This window comes from Uranotaenia lowii, chromosome 3 (assembly GCF_029784155.1).
Source record: "Uranotaenia lowii strain MFRU-FL chromosome 3, ASM2978415v1, whole genome shotgun sequence".
Taxonomy (NCBI): domain Eukaryota; kingdom Metazoa; phylum Arthropoda; class Insecta; order Diptera; family Culicidae; genus Uranotaenia; species Uranotaenia lowii.
The window spans coordinates 268,246,352-268,267,600 of record NC_073693.1 but is presented as its reverse complement, the minus strand read 5'-3'; the positions used below and the strand labels follow the sequence as shown (position 1 = coordinate 268,267,600).

The following is a 21,249-nucleotide window of genomic DNA, read 5'->3' as shown; positions in this document are numbered from 1 at the left end:
AGAGGTACTGGGGTGAATTTCACTCGTGAACTGTTGCCAGTAGGCTGCTTTGGCAATCCTTACTTCTCGTTTGGCTAGGGAGTTGGCTGATTTGTATTCATCGAGGGCTATTGATTTACTATAGGGTGAAAAGGGGGAAGGCGTTTCAGAGCACGAAGTTTTTTACGACGTAGTTTAATGGCATCTTTGACCTCTGGACCGCAACATGGGACGGCATTTTTGCCGGGGTTTGTGCTTCTCGATGGATTCGATCAATATTTTGGAAAGATGGTATGCAGTTTGGTTGGCGTATGGAAAATTGCATGTCTATTTCCAGTTGATATTCAAGTCAGTTGGTTTCTTTGCATTTTGTTGTGCAGCACTAGAGCAATGGAAAGGAGAGATCTGTACTACTTGCTGGTAGAACTTGGAATACTTTATTTACTATCCTAACATCATATTTATAGGAAAACCATCCCTATGATTACATATTTGATTGTTTATTTATTATGTGTATGTTGTTATTTGTCCCATCGATTGCTTCGATTGGACAAATCTCAACACTCCTCCTCAACATACACATTCGCAGTCTTTTAACTGCCTCCGCCGGCTTCTCCTGAAGATAGGGCTACTTCTCTTCAACGCACGCACTGGAACACGCTCTCGCCCCTGTTGCAACTCGATGACCTTCCATGGCTCCAGTTCGACGACCTCCACCGGGATCTGGCACGACGACCTCCCAATGGCTCTGGCCCGACTACCTTCCATGGCTCTGGTCTCAGCACTCTTCCTGTGTCTCGAAACTTTCTCCATCGCATTTTAGTCCCAGCCCTTCGACCTTCCATGGCACCGGTCCGACGACCTCCCAGTGGCTCCGGTCCGAGGCCTCACCAATGGCACGAAGACCACCTCTGGCTCCCGACTCGCCGACCTTCCTATGGATTCCGGTCAACTCGCAATGGATTCGGCCCAACGACCTTCCTTGGCACCTGTCCGACGACCACCGTTTTCCTGGCTTGTCGACCTTCCAGATGGCTCCTGGTCCTACAACCTTCCACGGTTCCCGGCTCGTTGACTTCCCTTGGCTTCGGCTCGTTGTCCTTCCATCGGCTTCCTGGCTGGATGACTGTCCACTTTTGATTCCGCTTCTCCTCCTTTCCACTAGTGCTGGGCCCATAACCTGTTGTGCAGCACTAGAGCAATGGAAAGGAGAGATCTGTACTTGAAAAACGAACACAAACACATACAGGATCTCAATGAAACATGATGTTTCCTCGAAGAGATTCCTTTTTTCTTAACTCTAAGCGTACATCTTTCGAGGATATGATGGCTAGCATCTTACAAATGCTAAAACCACCAACCCACCGAAAGTGTACTATGTATGCCGTGACCGGGATTCGATCTCACACTGTAGAACTTGGAATACTTTATTTACTATCCTAACATCATATTTATAGGAAAACCATCCCTATGATTACATATTTGATTGTTTATTTATTATGTGTATGTTGTTATTTGTCCCATCGATTGCTTCGATTGGACAAATCTCAACGCGTTTAGGATTTTGTGGATCTCTCATTGGCTGGTTCCGCAGTTACCTTACGGGACGTAAATTGACAGTTCGTACGGGTAACTATTTTTCCAGGCAGTTCTCAGCTTCATCAGGCGTGCCTCAGGGAAGTCACTTAGGGCCGTTAGTATTCCTAATTTACTTCAATGACGTGCTGCAACTCCTCGATGGACCAAAATTGGCGTATGCCGACGACTTGAAACTGTACTACTCTATCAATGGCTCCGAGGATGTGAACTTCCTGCAGAACCAGTTTAACCTCTTTGCCTCCTGGTGTGATGCCAATCGCCTACCTTTAAACCGTGATAAATGTGTAGTAATATCATTTTCCCGCAAACGACGCCCGCTCTCAGCCGTTTATTTCCTTGGAAACGATGCAATTTCTCGAGCTCAACACGTTAAAGATCTTGGTGTGATCCTCGACGCGCGGCTGGATTTTAAGAACCACACCAACTATATCGTTGACAAAGCCTCCAGAAGCCTGGGTCTTCTTTTCCGCATGACGAAGGACTTTAAGTACATCTACTGCCTGAAGAGTCTTTACTGCAGTCTGGTTCGATCGATCCTCGAATATGCTTCTGCGGTTTGGTGCCCATATTAACAAAACGGCTCTGATCGCATCGAAGCCATCCAACGACGTTTTTTGAGGTATGCCCTTCGACACTTAAACTGGCAAGACCCTTTTCGACTTCCCAGCTACGAAAGCCGCTGCCGCCTGATCGACATCGACACGCTGCAAGCCCGCAGGACCGCCACTCGTGCTTCTTTCGTCGCTGATCTGCTTTCATCAAGAATCGACTCTCCTGCACTTTTGGAAGTTCTTCCACTTAGCGTCCGACCTCGTGGTTTGAGGAATCGGGATCTTCAGCTCTTCGTTCCTGTTAGACTAAACAATTACGGGGCCAACTCTGCAATAATTGGCGTCATCAAGACTTTTAACCGCTTCTCAGAACATTTTGATTTTGACGTTTCGAAGGTTTTATTCCGAAGAAGAATTCTTAGTGTTCTAAGTTCAGTGTAGATTTGTATTTGTTGTTAGTTTTTAATTTTAAAATATCATTTGGATCAATATATGATCTGTTGATTTAATAATAAATAAATAAATAAATAAATTTCAATTTTGGTCTGGTTGAAACTTGTAGGGAGGGGTGTTGGATTCTAATGATTATGGGGAAATGATCACTTCCGTGGGTATCGTCGAGGACGAACCAGTGGAACTTAGGTCCAAGCTCCCAAGAGACGAAGGTGAGTAAGGCCATTAACCGTAAATTTTCGCCCGTAATACAGGACGTACCTGTACACACTCGTAGAAATTTCGTCCCGCATTTCAGGAGGATAACGTTTTCTTTTTTTTAAACTGGCATAGTAGCAAACTTGTTCTACATAAACAAACAAAATCGTCACCCTGGACGATGCAAACATATTTATGTACCTGTAAATTTGCTACACTCACCATCATGCTCACCCTCAACACAAATTCTATGGGTTCTTGCACTTGCTTAAGGTTCAAATTTCGCGCAAAACTGATGGACTTCTGAATAAATAAAGGAACACAATGACAGCAGTTAGTGCAGAACTCGTGGAGAACTACACAGCAAGAAAAATTCGTGTAAATTTAGATCGAAAACGATGCACGAAAACGGAACATCGATTTCGATGTAAAATTCTATCACGGTTTATTTTTTTCCAGGATGTAATTTTTGAGGCGTGTAAATTTAGATTGAAACCAATGCACGAGATCGGATCACAAAAGCCGTCGTGTAAAAATACACAGGGATGTAAATTTTAAAATTTTTTATCGTAAATATTGATATTTTTGCTTAATATTCAGGTTTTTGCTTTTGTCTTTGAATGAATACGCCCACACGTATTATTTTTAATTCACATTTATTTACAAAACTGAAAATTAAAACACCATCACGGAAAGCGTCAAGCTGGAATTGTTGTTGCATCCGATGATTCCCAGGACGGGGATGTTTTCAAAGTTCAGCGTCATCAGTATCCTCGAATGGTTCCGGGACATCACGATCTTTCGGTCAGCATTTGGACACTTGAATTGATCTGACAAAAGTTTGTCCGGATAAATATCAGCCTCTGCGAAAAAATCTGACCTTGCTGTAATGGAGAAAAAACTAGTCAGTTTCAACCGCATTCTTCATTTCACGTATACTTACGACTTTAAAAGACTCTAGAAGTGCTGCTGTAGGTAGCTACGCCTTTGATCCACTCGTTTCCGAATAATTTTTCGACTTGTTTACTTTGTGCGCAAACTAACGAAATATAAAAAGGCAGAAGTTAAATATTTGCATTCAATTTTAAATCAAACAGATCTACATTTACACGGTTTGTGACATAAATTTCATTGACCGGTTGATTTTTGCACGACGCAATGTAAAATTACATCAAAACAGTTTATTTCTATCCTATTTTTGAAAAAAGTCTAATATTACATCAAAAGGAGTTTAAAATTACATCTTTTTGCAATTACACTCAAGAAAAAATAGATCACTCGTTTTTTAGATTCCGTGTACTTTTAGAATTTTTTTGCTGTGTAGGTGGCTTATGCTCATAAACAAAAACGCTGTTAGTGTGTACATACTTAGATTGTTGCTTGACTTGGTCATTCTATTCGTAAACGACTTTAATATTCATTTGTTGACAAAGGCTACTAGCAGATGGTCAGGATCGAACAGAATTAACTGACAATTAGCAGCCTTGTCTATAGTTTTCTCTTAAATTTCGTCGTTATCCTTTAAACGAAAAGACGGTAACATTTTTCAAGTCATTAATGTACAATATAAAAAAACAGGGACCCAATAAGTTTCCTTGGGGACACCTAAATTCTCTTTTTGTACTCGAATAAGATGAAACATACTTTGTTCTTTGCATTCTGTTATCCAAATAATTCATGAATTAGTTTTAAGTTTTAACCTAAAGGCGATAGAACCGCTGACGAGTTACCGAGGTGGTTTAGCATTATCACAAGTAAGATAAAATTTTATATCACTTTTTATTTTATGGGTTTTTCTAAATGAGTGGTAAGGTAGCTTCCTGCTTCCATCGCCTTTTGATAACAATACAATCTAAAACTTGTAATAGTTGTTATAGATCAATCGTTTCAAAAATTATCTTGAATTCAAGAAAAAAGTGTGACGTTGACGAAAATGCTGTTTCTCAATTGGTTAAGCCAAATTCCATGTTTTTGCTGTCAGTTAAGGTCAAAACCGAGGTTATGTTCCTACATTATGTTCTAATGACCCTGGTTAAAACATGTTTAATTTTCTTCATTGATGCTTAAAATTATTTTATTCCTCGTGTACTGCTGTCAATAGTTTCTCAACCCGATCATCAGACGTGTTACTTAAAAAATACAGTGTGGCGTGATATCAGATGAAAAAAAAATGAGAATGCATAAGAAATTGTTTGGGGTTTACACGTGCTTCCGCTTCTATGTCAGATATATGGTTTCGAACGTTTTATAATAATTTGTAAATTAATTTATTTACTAATAAATATCCAACACAAAATCAGTGCCATCTCCCACATTCCATTGCTATAAAACATGTTTAAAATTCTGTCACTTGTATGAAGAAATCTTTCTCATCAAAGAACCCATTGGACCCCGGATGATAGGGAGTAAAAAAATTGAAAAACGATGCAGTGACTTTCGTTGTTGTTAGCTTTTCCCTCCATCCCCCTCTAAATTAATCACGTAATGTCGAAATCCAAATTCCCCATTTATTTTTTCACCAATGGGCAACCTTTCAAGCCTCCGTACCGGGTTCTGATTGATCGACAGAAGCTGGAAGAAAACCAGATCGTAGAACGGATTAACAGGCTGCATTACTACAATGGTTATGTGTAAGAATTTTTTGTTTGGGTTTATGTGTGAATTTAAAGTGTCTTAATGAGGAAATTATTGATCTTTTACTCAGGGTGTACACACTGTTCGGTGAATTGCTCCGCTCGATTAACGAAATCCACGAGGATGCTGCCTTTGTGGCTGTGCCTAGAAACGAATGTTTCCAAGGTGGTCCGTATGTGAAGGTTTTCAAGGAATACATCTCTCAGAAGTTGTGAGTACATACTTCGTAAAACTTCGCTACAAAATTTTGTTTCTTTTTCATCGATATGTATTATTTTTTTTAACTTACTGCAGCCCTGCTTATCAAGAACCTAAGAAACCTAAAACAAAGAAAGCTATCACAAGTAAGTAAAGAAAGTAAAAAGGCCTAGAGAGGATAAGAAAAATACCATTTCAGCAGGATATTATTCATACTTCAGTTGGACATCAGGTTCAAAATTAGAATTGATTTTTTTTAGAAAGCAAAAAAAAATCAGAATTGAAAAGAAAAGCTCCGGAATTAATTTTTACAATTATCCTGAATGAGAAACATCAATTCAGAAAAAGTGTTACAATTTCGAGTTCAAATTTCCGATCAAGTTTAGTTTCAGTACATTTCGAATTGTATTTGAACCTTAGCGAGGTTATTTGATCCCGAATATCATTTTCAGAACCGCTAGCAACAAGCTATGGTTGCAAAGCATCCGGCCCGAAGCATCGTTTCAATCATGGCTGCCGGCACGTTCATGTAGCCACCCGTTGCCAGGACTTCGGCGCCAAAACGGCTGCTCGTGGCAAGCAGGATGTATGTGAGTGCGCAAAGTATGATCCCCACGGTGAGTGCACGCCACTTCCGGTCGGCCCCAAACGGTTCGTCAATAAGAAAAAGAAAACCGGTGGAGGTGGACTAAGTAGTTGCTGCCGAAAGCAAGAGGAAACGAAAGAGCCTGTCTACCGGTTAAGGAAGAGAGATATAGAGTATATGGAAAAGCAAAGGGCCAAGCGTGAGAGGAGAACTCGTAGTAGAGAAAGTCAAAAGCGAGATTCCTGTAGCTGTCGAAAGAAGCCTTCCAAAAATGACCAATATCGCAAGGAAAGAGACAAAATGATAAAACAACGACAAAAGCGAATGAAACAGGAAGAGCAAAAAGCCCTGCAAGAGCAGAAAGCAGCACAAAACAAAATCAAAGCTAGAAGAAGAAGAAAAGCTTGCATGGCAATGTGCTGTCCATGCTGCATTACAAAACCGGAGCCAATCTGGAGACAGCCGACACCTCACAATTGCGTGGAACACTTGAAGATAGCTCGCGACCAAGCAATCAAACGACGTCGAGCGCTGCAATTGCAGGAGCAAACGTCCTGGGAAAGCATCACCTTCCCACCGAAGTTCAAAAAGAAAATTCGAGGAACTCAAGTCACCAAAGAAGACCTCAAAGAAGCAAAGAAAGCGGCCGGAGGAGGTTTCAGTTGTTTCGGTAAAAAGAAAAAGCCGGAACCGGTTGAAGAAACTGTTTGAGTTGTTCTTTTGTACAAATACTAAAGATGCCATATAAAATATCATAAAATTACTGTATGAGTTTGTGGTTGTAAAACTGCATTGTCCCTGGGCACTTCACGATTTGGCTTATCGACCTAATTCTATGAACACACTTCTAACTAACAGTTGCTTTCCCTACTCTTCCTTGCTAAATCGCCACGGGTTGGGCAGTCCATTCGGGAAGTGTCTGCTTTGATCCATCCGAGCGTACGTATCCGAGGCGATGGTCTTGAGAGATTCCGATTCGGCTGGGCCCGTTGCTTCCACCATATCCCGCAGGATGCCTCCTTCCTGCTGCAGCAGCACATGTGGTGCATCGAATTCACGTGCCTCCCCAGCTTCCATCACCAGGATCCGGTCCGAATCCATGACCGTGTGCAGCCGATGGGCGACGGTGAGGACCGTGCACTGTTTGAACTTTTCACGGATCGTTTTCTGAATAAGGGCGTCGGTTCTGAAGGATAAAAAGAGATTTTATTTTATTTTTCATAAATTATAATCATTGTTCTTAAAAAAAATGTAACACTTGCGTGGTTTAAATTGATAAAATTTTGGGTGAAAATAGTTTGTAGTGTATTTTTACATGAATAAAAGTCATCACAGTCGGTCAAGTGGTTATTGACTAGTCTTCTAAGCTGGAAGTGCTTTGACAAAAAATGATAATCGTGCCAGAAGTGTTTCAACTCATGGACAAATCCTTTTTCAGCGTACCCTCAACGACCTCTGCCTTTACCTAACTAAATCTTCAATTCATTACTTCATAATAAGCATACACTATCAATGCCTGAGACTGTGGTGATGTCGGTGGTAATACGTTTTATGCTTTACTTCCTGTTTTACTTCCATTTTCGTGGCATTCCTCACTCCTCAATTACTAATTCAAATCATTTCCTACCATTTTGCAACGAAAATTTTGAATTTTTATTGTTTTGTCAGAAAATTCATGTCGAAACTCAAAAGTCTGGAAATGTCTGGAAGAAATGACAAAAGTCTGGAAGTCTGGAAGTCTGGAAACCTAAAAAAATGTCTGGCAAAAGCCCAAAAAGTCTGGAAGATCCAGAGAAAATCTGGAAGGTTGGCAACGCTGATCAGGACAACCTGTTCCCTTGAAAGCCGGGCTTATGTACCGTAACAGATAGCTGTCCTACCAAATCTGGACTTGACTTCCGTCAGAATTAATTGTTCACTCTATTGCCGGACATACGTGCCGAACCTGGAAACAATTCGACACAACTTAACAACAAGAAAGATAGGAAAAAGGAAGAATGCCACGGTGTAGTAAATTCCAGGAAAAAAACTGCCTTCACCGACTAAAGTTTCAATATCTCCTCATAATATGTCGAGATCTGATCTTCTACTCGTCGTGTTTCGATCTAGAGTAAGTTAGTCTTGTCTTAAGCCTGTCACATCGGGACTTTAGGTTTCGACTCGGATGATTCGTGACCAACACCGACTCAACTCGTGTTGAGAACCATCTAATCCGAGCGTATTCAAAGCCAAAAAAGTATCCCCTCTCCATACGATGTCCATAGCGGAGAAGTCAGTTCACAACTGCAATAATAGGAGACGCTACTACTCCGATGCTCTCCGACGATGAAGAAATCCTACCATTGCTTGCGCCGTACCAAAGGGTTTCCGTTTCCACCTATGACTTGTAGATGGTGCCTTGTAGCTTCAGCCGCGAAAATCGACGCACTCTGCTCAATTGCTCCCCGGTGATAGAGTATTCAACCGTGGGCCAACCCATCGCTATCCGCGATCGGAGCGTTTGCCTGATCCACATCCTCTGCATCACATTATCGAGTGTTGTAACGGATCCTGCCGGAGGCGACAAGTACGTTGGAGTGTGCTTCCTTAAACGTTGAACAGCTGAACAGCTCGTGTTCAGATGTCTTATTTGTGTCAAGTCGGGAAAAGTAGCCAAGTTTTCAGATCAATACTGGTATATAGTGAAGTATTCGTGATCAGCTATGAAAGGCGTCATTTAGTAGCACAGTGTGTATTCGTGTTTTCTAATAAACCAGTTTTCGACGTTAGGTTTCAGAACATGGCTTCACCTTCATTACTCAGAGCTGTCCTACAACGGCTGACATCCGGCCTTTGAGACCTCCCTACCGTACCGCAGGCTAGGCGTCACTTCATTTTCATTTATCATCTAATACCTCCCTTTAACAAAACCAAGAACGGCATGACGCTACTCAGGCGGGTTCAGAAAAGGCAGACCTATATTCGTCAATAGCCGACAGCTTCAACAGTCTGCTTATTCTTATTTATTTATTTAAGTCTTTGACTGCTGTCATACAGACCGAGTGTTAAAACTAACTTATGTTTAAATTAAAGTTACGTTAAAGCTAGGGAACGTCACGGATTGCACATTTAAACATTGATTTTGATACATTAAAGTCAAACAAGTATGACACATCGTTGAAGACCTGACAACATCGATTAAGCGGGTGGTTTTGTCCAAAAACTGTTCTGCTTCTAGGTAGCCAGAAGGTGGTTTGGTTGCGCAAACGACGTGCTGGGGCGTGCAAACTCAAGCTTTGGAGCAATTGTGGACAGTCAACAGTGTTCGTCAGGATATCGTATACAAACATTCGCTGCAAATATGTTCTTCTTTGACTCAGAGACGATAGAGACAGAAGTGCGCACCTTTGTGGGTAAGGCGGTAGCCTTACGGGGTCTCGCCAGGGCAGTCGACGCAGTGCATAACGAAGAATTTTTTTCTGAATTCGTTCGATCCGTTCGATATGAACAGAGTGGTAGGGTGCCCAGACTGGTGCCGCATATTCCAAGACACTTCGTACTAAAGAGCAGAACACTGTCTTGAGAGCGTATGGGTCCTCAAAGCTCAAAGTATTTCGTCGCAGGAATCCAAGCATAGCAAAGGCCTTAGCTGTTGTTGTCGCGATGTGCTGATTAAACGAGAGCTTCTGATCAAAGGTTACTCCTAGATCCTTAATGGTGACAACTCTTTCAAGCGGAGTGCCACCAAAAGCGTATTCGAAGACCACGGAGGTTCTGGTTCTAAAAAAGCTGATACACTTGCATTTATCGGCGTTTACCTCCATCCCAAGTTTTCCACACCATGCGTGTAGTCTATTGATGTCTTCTTGAAGCGCAGCACAGTCCACTCTCGAGTCAATGATCCTGTAGATTTTCAAATCATCTGCGAACAGTAGTTTTGGCGATTGAAGGAAAGTTGCTAGATCGTTAATGAAAATCACAAAGATAAGCGGTCCTAAGTGACTTCCCTGTGGAACACCAGACGGCATATCGAAACTAGTAGAATGAGTTCCACGAATATTTATAAAGCCATGACGATGTAACAAATATGAATGCAACCATTTGGTTGCCCATTCTGGGAAACCGTAGCGCTTAAGTTTCTCCATCACGACCATATGCGGCACTTTATCGAAGGCTTTGGCAAAGTCGACATATATTGAGTCCACTTGCAGTCTTTTCTCAGTTGCAGCATACAATTCACTGGCATAGCACATCAAGTTGGTCAACGTCGATCTTTTCCGGATAAACCCGTGCTGGACTTCGGCAAGTAACGGTGTAGCTGCTGAATAGAGCCTTTCGTACATCAAAACTTCAAGCACTTTTGAAAAACAGCAGAGGATTGAAATTGGCCGGTAATTCTCCACACGATGAGCATTTCCAGACTTATGAATTGGAGAAATTGAAGCGATTTTCCAACGGCTAGGAAAAACTCCTTCTGAGATGGATCGGTTAAAAATTAGACAAAGCGGTGTTGCAAGCGAAACAGCTATTCTCGAAACCAACGAAGATGGAATTCCATCTGGACCTGGACCTTTCGACGGATCAAGCGTACTGAGAACGTTTAGCACCTCCTGATCGGTAAATAGAGGTTGCGGTAGCCTGACGTCGTAGTTCGGCAGATTTCGAAAATAGGTATCAGCACAGTCAGGAGTTGAGGTGCTGTATACGCTGCTGAAAAATTCAGCAAACAAATCAGCTGATTCTCTTATACTGCTCGAGGTGCACCCATGAAACGATACAGAAGATGGAACCGTATTTTTAAGGCGGCGACTGTTCATGAACTTCCAAAAGCTAGATGAATCTTGTTTAACGTTGCGTTCGATGTTTGATATGTATCGTTTAAAGGCAGTATTTCGCAGGGCTGAGTACTCAACTTCTAAACGAGATAAGATCGATTTGTTTTGATCGGATTTCTCCTTAAAGTAACGTTTCCGGGCTTTGCGAACTGAATTACGGCTTATCCTAGCAATCGATCTGTTCTGCGTTCAGCCCAATGCTTTTTTTAATTTATTTGGTGTTCCGTCTCGCGACATAACCTGATGAACAATATTTCTTCGATTCACTCGGTCCATGCCAACCGTTCTCCAACTTCTGGGGCATCCCACATACGCCAGATCACGCTCCACTTAATCTAACAACCTCGCTCGTTGCGCCCCTACTCGTCTCATTCCTATCGGACTGGCAGCAAACACCTGTTTCGCAGGACAGTCGTCCGGCATTCATGCAACATGTTCTGCCCATCGTACTTATCCGTTCAGCCTCCATCACTTTCTGGATACTGGGTTCGCCGTAGAGTCGCGCGAGCTCGTGGCTCATCCTTCGCCTCCACACTCCGTTCTCCTGTACGCTGCCAAAGATGGTTCTTACCATCGCTCGAATACTCCGAGTGTACACAGGTCCTCCTCGAGCAATATCCATGTCTCGTGCCCGTTGAGAACAACCGGTCTAATGAGCTTCATATACAGGTTACACTTCGTGCGAGGGCTGAGTCTTCTCTATCGCAGTTGCTTGTAGAATCCATAGAAGACACGGCTTCTTCTAATAACTCCCCGCCGGATATCACGGCTGGTGTCATTGTCTGCGGTCACCAGTGTGCCGAGATAGACAAAGTGTTTGACTACCTCCAGCTCATCGCCGTCGATCGTGACCTTGTTACAAGCGGGCTCGCTCGTTCTCGGATACGCAGGCCAGCATGTACTCCGTCTTGGACGTATTAATCATCAACCCAATCCTTCTGCTTCGCGTTTCATTTTGCGATAGATCTCCTCCACCGCCGCAGATAATCTGCTGACTATACCAATGTCGTCGGCAAAGCAGATCTGTTAAAAATTGCCCACCGTATTTCGAGCACCTCTCGTCGAATAACACCTTCTTGCGCCACGTTGAACATCATGGAAGGTAGACCATCGCCTTGTCGAAGCCACCTGCGCGATTCGAATGAACTCGACAGTTCACCCGAAATCGCACTGCTTTCCATCTACCTTTGCCTTGATCAGTCTGGTTCCGGGAAAAGCCCAATGCAATCAATTTTAAAAGCTATCGCGCGAAAAACGACGTTAAAATCAACATTCTTGACTGAATGTAGCAAATATGAATAAAAAACAGACTGTTTTTGTGTCAAAGCTGGAAATCCCACAAAACCCGCAGAAACTTTGGCCAAAAACATGTCAAAAACAAAAAGATTTAAAGAAAGAGTAGCTAAATAAAGTTGTGCAAGAAAGATATCACAAGCGATTTTCACACTCTAAACTAGTTTTGACAAAATTTCCCTCAATTTTAACCATTTGCATTTAAAAGTTATATGGTTATACTAATAACAAAGTATCGCTCATTTTTCAAGCATAATCAATAAATCATGATACTTACTGAGGATCCACATTAGCGGTTGCTTCATCCAGCACCAATATTTTGTTATTTCGGAGTATGGCTCTCGCTAAACAAATCAACTGACGCTGCCCAACGCTGAAGTTGGTACCACTTTCAGTCACCATATAGTCCAGCCCATTGATGGCCGACTTGAGCTCGACCTCGTTGATTGCTCGCCAAATACAGTCGTCATCGTACAGGTTGAAGGGATCCAAATTGTATCGAATGGTGGCACTGAACAGCACCGGATCCTGCGGGATGATGGAGATCTTCGACCGTAGAGATTCGAGGCACACAACGCCGGTATCGATTCCATCCACCAGGATTTTTCCTTCGATTGGAGCCAACCGGAAGAGAGCACCAATTAGCGAAGACTTGCCAGCTCCCGTTCGACCAACTATTCCCACCTTCCAAGTTGGCTCGATTGTCAGGTCCAAGTTTTTGAGCACTGGGGCCCCATCAACATCGTACCGGAGCGACATGTTACGGAATTCTAGCTGTCCCTTCCAGGGCCAGTCTTTTGGTGGTATTTTGGGAGGAGCTTTCTCCGAAGGAATTTCCGTATACTGCATAATTCGTTCCACCGATGTCATTTGCTGAATGGACTCCGCCGTCTGACGTATTCCGTACTGAACCATTCCGGTGAGGATCATTGCCTGGGAGATGGCCAAACCGACGTTGGCACTGAGGATGTCTACGTAAAAGTTTAAAATTAGCCGTTTTCAGTAAAATTTTTGAAATTTTTTACCTTCATGAAGAGCGATAAAACTGAACGCTACGCAAGCAACAAATCCGGTGCTCACGCAATCGAGCCAAAGTCCAAGTGCGGCGTTACTGGACATGGTCAGCTGCCACACCGCCGAATGAACGTTCTGTAGGGCGTCGAATTCTTGGCTTATCTTTTTCTGAGCCGCACTGGCTCGAATGGTTGAGAGACCGGATAGAGTCGCCGAAAGGTGAGAGAATACTGGACTACGTGCTGTAATATTTTAAAATGGTTAAAAAAAAGTCTTTAATAAGTGTTAAAAGTAATACGTACTTATGCCTTCCAACCGCTTCAAATCCTGTGCTGGTCGAAGGTACAGCTTCAAAATGGCAGCGAACAGGATAACTGCCCCCAGTAAAGCAAGTAGCAAAATCGGGTTCATGATCGCGATAACCACCAGAATACCAACCATAATCAACAGTACTTGGACAGCATCCATAATCGCTTTGGGAAGCAACTCATCGATGGCTCCCATATCCTTGGAAAACCGATTCAAGATTCGTCCCGAAGGATTCGTGTCGAAGAATCGCATCGGTGCCGCCAAAATTTTAGCAAACATGCGATCATGAAGCGTTCTCGAAGCCCGCATGCAGATGTTGAAGAAGAGATACCCTCGGAAGGTGGTTATGAAGATAACCCCAAAAATGATGACTCCATAACTGATGAGCAAATCCTCCGTGGAGTACCTCACCGGTAGGTCCCTAACCCGGCGCTCTTCCTGCCGGGTCCAGTAGGTTACAAAGTAATCCGATCCACTGATGACCACTTGTGAAAACAGTAACACCACCAATGTGAATAGTAGCAACAGCACGTTTCCACCGGCTCTGAAGTAGGTTGTCCAAACTTTGAAGGACAGAGTGCCCTCGGCTTGATCTTCTGCTGTCGCACGGCCGAGGTTTTCCTCTATACTTGACTGTGAGCAAAGATAAGTTTGGTTAGTATTTCACCAATTCGTAGTATTAAGTAAAAGTTTGTGTTAGCCTACTATCCCTAATCATGACTTTAACACGAGCCTTCAATGCAAACTTACCGCGCAAGAAAGTGACGTTCGACCCTGAATTGATTGAGCACTTTTCAGCAATCGATAACTTTCTGCCCTGGCGCCATCTATGAACGGGATTTCTTCATCCGCAATCTCTTCCAACTCTTCCTCCTCAATGTTTTCGGTTTTTGCTTCCATCGAGCCCAAAAGTTTGCCAAAGTCCAGATTACTATTCGACAGTTCCTGGTACGTGCCTTGGGATAGAACCTTGCCCTGTAACCGAAAAAACTTTAAAGAACTGTTACTCAAATAATCAGTAGATATCTTACGTGTTCCAAAATCACAATCCAATCGGCCTCCTTCAAGAAATGAACTTGATGGGTCACCAAAACCCTGGTAGCCTGCTGTTTGGCTAGGTATCCCCGAGGACCCATAACTTCGTCGAATAAATGTCGGCCCACGTGCGTATCCACGGCACTGAGAGGGTCATCCAACAAAAATATCGAAGCATTTTTGTAAACCGCCCGTGCCAGATTAACTCGAGCCCGTTGACCTCCGGATAGGGAAGCTCCACGTTCTCCTACAATAGTTTTGTCTCCATCCGGTAGCTGATCGAAATCGGTTAGCAATGCACAGTGTTTGACCACTTCCTGGTACCGTTTTCGATCGTACGGTAGACCGAAAAGGATATTGTTACGTACGGTGCCGGTGAAAAGCCAGGGTTCTTGGGACCCATAGGAAATATCTCCGTTGATGTTGACCTGGCCGTTTTGAATAGGAAGTTCACCCAACAATAACTGTAACAGTGAACTTTTTCCAGATCCTACTGGACCAACAACTGCCATAAGATGTCCAGTTTTAGCTGTGAGCGTTATATCCTTCAGGGTCTTTTCTTTATTCTCTTCCCAACTGGCAGAAACGTTGGTTAGTTCTACAACCGTTTCCGGACAACTTTTAACGATTTCGATCTCATTCTTCCTGAGTCCGGGATTCTTCTTATCCTGTTCATCCATTTCCAAAAACTCCTGGACCCGATCCATCGATACCAAAGCCTCGGCCCCGAGACTTATAGCCAAGGGATAGAAAATGGCAGCCGTCAGTTGTAAAATATTGAAAAATTGAGCCATCGGAAAGACGATGTCCGCTGTAATCGTTCGGCCTTCCAGGAAACACACCACTATCGCCAAGAACAAAGTCGATCTCTCAGTAAAAATCATCGTACTCAAGTAGATCCCTCTTATATAGGAGGCCCACCGAATTTGACGGACTTCCTTTTTCCTAGCCAACGATACCACCGTTTGGAAAGGTTTCTCCCAAGCGTACATCTTGATGACCTGAATACCTTGAATGAGCTCGTTCATAATGCCGACCCGCTGATCGGTTCGGACGGCAACGCGCATCCGCAGCACCGACTGCAACCTTCCGAGCCCGGTTTGAACTGGGATTGTTTTCAGCAGCAGGCCCAGAACACCGACCACTGCTGCCCATTGAACCTGCAGCCAGATGAGGTAACACGTGAGGATTGCCTGTTAATAAACAAAAACAAATAATGAGCTAGAGCAATATCGCTAGCTGAGACTATGGCGACCGTTAAAAATGAACTGAAACAAACTATAGAACTTTGATCACACGGGTTTAATTAAATTTGTGTTTTTATCCAAAAGTAAAAATGGAAAAAATACCTTTTAAACAGTGAGGTAAATTATCTGATTTTGGTGAAAAGACACTCGATGACATTTGTTTGTTGTCAAATGATTTTTTTCTAAAATTTTTCATAAACTTTGTTTTACAGGTTTTATTAGTGATACTTCACCATTCTTGTGGCATACGTGTCGAAGATGGAATTAGCGCTTTCCTTGAGATTTCCTTAGAAACTTTTAATAAAGGGTGAAAATCCATAGCTTTCGAGAATCGACCCGTAGCAGGTCCTTAAGAGTGGTGTAGGCAACTGGAGAATCCGCAGTTAACCTGATCGACAAAGCTGAACGTGGTGACCATTGCTGGTTTGGCGGAATGATTAGCCGAAAACTGTGGTTCGTGATGGTTAGTGGGGGGCTCGTGAACGGTAGATAAGTATCGTGGGTAGTGCGTGAAAAAAATCGGTCGTGCGTTCAATTTCGGGAATATTTGGTTCGACAAAAAGGGTTAGACCGTTTTGGTCACCCGCGAATCGTGACGGGTAAAAGTGTTGTACCGGAAGACAAAACGGGCGGAAATAGATCGGCAAAAGTTGGCCGCAGTGCGAACTATTGAACTCAGTTCTTTCGAATGCGTGCGCGTATTGAAGTGGGAAGAAAAAAGTTGGTGTCTGAGGAAAAGACCTCTTTGACCTTATCGGTCGAGCTGTGTCCATGAGGAATTCGGCAGAGCAAGAGTCGTTACATTGTTCGAGTCATACCCAGGAAGACCATGTTTAGCGCTTAGTTAAGCGCAGAAGGGAATACACTAAGGTTTTTTACGTGGTTTGAATTTGTTCAGTTTTTCTAACACGACATCTTTTTACACGACTTTTTGCCTAGGACACGCTTCAAAAATATTACAAATCCTATGCGTTAGTGACAGATTTCATAACGCGTAAAAATATATATAGTGTATTAGAAAATAGAAGAATCTGTTGGAGGATTTGTGATGTTCCGTCACGAATATCACAGGACAACACCATCGACATCGCCTCCAACAACGCCGGGGGCAAATGGTGTCCATGCATCTACGCCGAATAGGCCACGTCGACTAGGCAACGATCGAAGAAGGTAAGAACTAGCTATTCTCTCACTCCTATCATATTTTGTTTTCGCTCTACCATAAATCGGGTCAAAACCCCCAAGCCTTAACCTCTTTAAAATTGCTCAAAAACAATCGAAGTCGATATTCCTTAGTTTAAAGCATTCCAAAAAATCATGTGTTTATCGATAGTCCTAAGCCTCATAAACAAGATAAAGAGTAAGTGAACAATTCTTTTTTAGAGACTGATGAAAAATTTGTACTGTTTTGTACTACCACAATCTGTGCATAGTTTTTTTTGTGCATTTATAATTTTCCTGGATTAGTTTGCCTTCTCTTTTTGGTCACAACAACTATCTTATCCAGTTTCGTTCATTTGTACATTTGCTAGCACAATAAGACTGTAGTTTTGAATACAAAAGGGCTTAACGATAAACTAAGACAAAAATATATAAACAAGTAAACATTTGGGAAAAACAGTCACTGGGCGTCAAATAATAGATTCAACTATACATTTCTGGTTGACCTCTAAGATTTAACTATAAATATATCGTCTAACTCCCGCGTATGTCCATCACCGTACAATTTTATATCTGATGTATCCTCAGATCTTCATCACTTTTATATGATCCTTTTTAGGATTGGTCATTATTTCAAAATATCTGCTTAACGTCTGTTTCTTGAAAGTATTTATGTTTGCACTATCTTTGATGCTCCGTGGTAAGCTGTTAAACATTTTCAGTCCGTTGTAGAAAATTGATCGTTTAGTTTTGAAGTCTTGGGCTCTTCTTGTATTGTAGCTATGTACATCATTGCCATACAGCAAACCGTCTAGTAGATAGGATGGTAACATTCCGCTCTTCATTTTATAAATAAAAATCAAACTGTTATATGCAATCCTCTGTTTGACTGACAACCATTGGAGAATATCGAGCATTAGTGTACTTGGAGTGTATCGGTTGCATCGTATCACTACTCGCATTATCTTATTTTGAATTCTCTTCAGCCGTTTCGTTTGTGTATCTGATGCATGAAGTAATATTGTAGCACAGTAATCGAAGTTCGGCATAATAACAGATTTCACGTAGATTATTTTTGACCAGAAAGTCATATATCTATTTACTCTACAAAGTACGCCATATTTCACAGCAATTTTCTTGATTGTGTAGTCTATGTGGGCTATGAAGTTCAATTTTTCATCAACTTGTATTCCTAGGTACTTGACTTGACGAACTCTTTCGATATCACATCCATCAATGAGCAACTTTGGACTAACTCCTATTTTGCGATTTCCAATAATCATCCAACAGGTTTTATCGAGATTCAGGCACAATTTTCTTTGTTTCAAAAAATCAGCAATATTTTTCAAATCTGCATTTGTTTCTTGAATAACGAGTCCTATGTCCTTTCCACTCCAATAGGAGACTGAATCATCTGCAAAAAGTTTTAGATGTCCGTGATGTAAACATGTTTACATGTCATTGATGTATAGGATGAATAACAAAGGGCCTAATACGCTTCCTTGGGGAACTCCCAAATTGTTTTCCCTGTATCGTGAGTACGATGAACCATATTTTGTTCGTTGCATTCTGTTATCCAAATAATTCTTGAACCAATTTAGAACCGTACCATTGATGCCAATTCTAACCAAGACTTCTAAGAGTTGTAGCCGATCAATAGCTCAAATGCTCTCTTGAAGTCTAGAAAAACAGAAACCGTGTAGATCCCGTTCTCGATGTTTATCTTCCAATTCCGGAGTATAAAGTTCACTGCGGATTCTGTTGAATGCTGCTTTCTGAATCCAGACTGTTCAGCAATCAATATGTTTTCACACTCAATAAAGCGAACGAATTGCTTTTTTACTGCCAGTTCTAGCACCTTTTCTTGAATTTCCAACATATATATATGGGTCGGTATAACGTCACCTCCCGTGCATTTTTTTTTGTTTTTCGATAGGAACTATAGTTGAACACTTCCAAGTATTAGGTATTATTGCTAACTGCAAGCTAGTGTTTATAACATGTCTCAAATGATTGGCTAATGTCGGTAAGGAATCCTTAAAAACTCTTAGAGATACATTGTCGATACCTGCTGTAGGTTTCATATCGTTCACTATTTCATCACAATCTTGGCTACTAATTGTTTCGAATGTGTGAAAAATTCCAGTATTGTACATAATCTGATTCACGCAGCCATTAGAGCTTGTCGAAATGCTGTTATGAATTTCCATGACGCTATCAATGAAGAAGTCATTAAACTTCTCTGCAATGTTTTTCTCGTCTGTGATTTCCACTCCGTTAAATGTGACCGAATTAGCAATTGTACTATTAGACTTCATCAATCGTTTTATAGTTTTCCATAATTGTTTTCCATTGGATTTGTTTCTCTCTAGCTCGTCTTGAATCGATTTATTTTTAGCCTCTTTGATTTTGAGTAATTATTCGTTCCTGACAGCTTTGTATTTCTGCCAACTTCTTTCGCATTTCGTTCTTTAAAATTGTTTGTAAAGTTTGTCTCTACATTTTTTGATTTCACTAAGGGTTCGGGAGTACCATTTAGTATCTGAACCAGTACCATTTAGCACTAGTTTTTTACGAACAAGTGCATTAACACTATCTTTAAGTAAAAGATCAATACGTCTTACCAACTCATTAAAGTCTGCGCATCTTAAGGTTTGAATACCTGCCTCAAGATTCTAGGTATTGAACTACAAATAAAGTAAATTAAACTTTATGAAGGATTAATCACCGTAATTTATATTTGTAGATTTTATTGATCGGCCTAGCGGTGAAAAGTGATGTCCTTTTTAGTAGGGACATCTAAAGATTATGAATTTTTTTTTATATAGGTGGATAGAAGGTTAGATAAAATGAAAGAGGTTGAAAATGAACAGGTAGAATTTATTTAGAAGCATATCATCACATATCAAATTTTTGTTCCTCACGGGCCTACTACCATGAAGCGGTAGATACAGATAGAGTTGCATCTACCACCACACATTAGTAGGCCAAGCGTGGTCCGCCCCACGAGGGAAAACTTGCAGTGCTGACGTTTCTTCCTAACGACCATTCGGCTTACCCACTATTTGTCCTAACGATCAAGGGTGGCCACAAGACCGGAAAAACCCGGAAATTAAAAATCGCACCCGGAAAACCGGAAAACTGGGAATTTAGACCCAAAACCGGGAAAATTAGCAAAAGGAAACTGAAAATCAGTTTTGGTTTCAAGATCAGAGGTTCAACCCAAAATTCAAAACTCAGAATTATAATTTTCAATTTCCAAATCAGAATTCAACAGTTTAAAAAATGAACATCATAAGTTTTGAAATTTATAAACTATTCTATATTTTTAAATTTCCAGTGATAAAGCTTAATATTTTTCTGTATCTCAAAACCATTCGTTTGATCGAAATACTTTCTATGAAGGAAATGAAAGTAATCTTATGATAATTCATGAAAAACTTTGAAAAAAAATATCATTTTTGTAAGAATTTTTTTACTTTATTCTTGGTACCTCCTATCAGCCGGCGCATACTTTTTTTCAGCCATGATTTTGATCAGTTTTTTCATATGTATACTTCGTCTAATCTGCATTTTAAGTGGCTACATCTTTCTCCTTCACTTTCTGCTACTTTTCCGTACAATACCTCTCTTTTAAAAGAAACTAGGCAATTTAGTGGATACAGCTGTTTCGAAATTAACAAAACTTGATTATTTTTGAACCCCTTTAAAGCGTTTCTAATGGATTTTTACGTCATAAATATCATAAATATAAATATATCAAAAACGCGTAATTTTTAAATTTTGGAAAAAAATAGTTCTAAAAGTACTTTTCACAGGCAACAAAATGCTGTCAAAATTTTAAATGTTCGATTACTAGTAAATGAGCTATTAGCAAATGAAAGTGTCCCATATCTGAAAGAACTAAGCCTTAGTGTTTATTTCAGAGTTAAACACAAGACAATTTCAAATCAAATTCTTTATTCACAGAGCATGTGTATAATTTTGAATCAAGCGAACACAAAAATTGAGCTGTAGCTAACAGGAAAATCGAAGTTTATCATCTCCAAAAATATAGTTTTTAAACAGCCTCTGTAATGTTACCCAACAACGTAACACTCATCAAATTTTATTTTTTAAGCACTCGCAATCACTTTTTCGCCCTTTATGAAAATTGATCAGATGAAATGTTTAAAAAT

At 41.2% G+C, this 21,249-nt stretch overlaps 2 protein-coding genes across 2 annotated transcripts in view; one reads left to right on the top strand and one right to left on the bottom strand.

Moving 5' to 3' along the window:
• Positions 1 to 5,150: 5,150 nt before the first annotated feature.
• LOC129758221 (uncharacterized) lies at positions 5,151 to 6,978 on the top strand. Its single transcript, XM_055755685.1, has 4 exons — positions 5,151 to 5,410; positions 5,485 to 5,625; positions 5,709 to 5,758; positions 6,065 to 6,978. The coding sequence occupies exons 1-4, from the start codon at positions 5,265 to 5,267 to the stop codon at positions 6,907 to 6,909; spliced, it is 1,182 nt and encodes a 393-aa protein (XP_055611660.1). The 5' UTR covers positions 5,151 to 5,264; the 3' UTR covers positions 6,910 to 6,978.
• LOC129758218 (ATP-binding cassette sub-family C member 4-like) overlaps positions 6,889 to 21,249 on the bottom strand; it is a 38,784-nt gene continuing 24,423 nt past the window's right edge. Inside the window, exons 6-11 of the mRNA XM_055755679.1 lie at positions 14,660 to 15,856; positions 14,379 to 14,603; positions 13,622 to 14,261; positions 13,331 to 13,561; positions 12,583 to 13,276; positions 6,889 to 7,384 (exon numbers count right to left, since the gene is read on the bottom strand). Coding sequence (XP_055611654.1) covers positions 7,066 to 7,384; positions 12,583 to 13,276; positions 13,331 to 13,561; positions 13,622 to 14,261; positions 14,379 to 14,603; positions 14,660 to 15,856 — 3,306 coding nt within the window. The 3' untranslated portion in view covers positions 6,889 to 7,065. The remainder of the gene's footprint in view (positions 7,385 to 12,582; positions 13,277 to 13,330; positions 13,562 to 13,621; positions 14,262 to 14,378; positions 14,604 to 14,659; positions 15,857 to 21,249) is intronic.

Coding starts and splice junctions, on each gene's coding strand:
- LOC129758221 (XM_055755685.1), top strand. CDS start 5,265: ATGTCGAAATCCAAATTCCCCATTTATTTTTTCACCAATGGGCAACCT. Junction 5,626..5,708: donor GAATACATCTCTCAGAAGTT/GTGAGTACATAC, acceptor AACTTACTGCAG/CCCTGCTTATCAAGAACCTA. Junction 5,759..6,064: donor AACAAAGAAAGCTATCACAA/GTAAGTAAAGAA, acceptor TATCATTTTCAG/AACCGCTAGCAACAAGCTAT.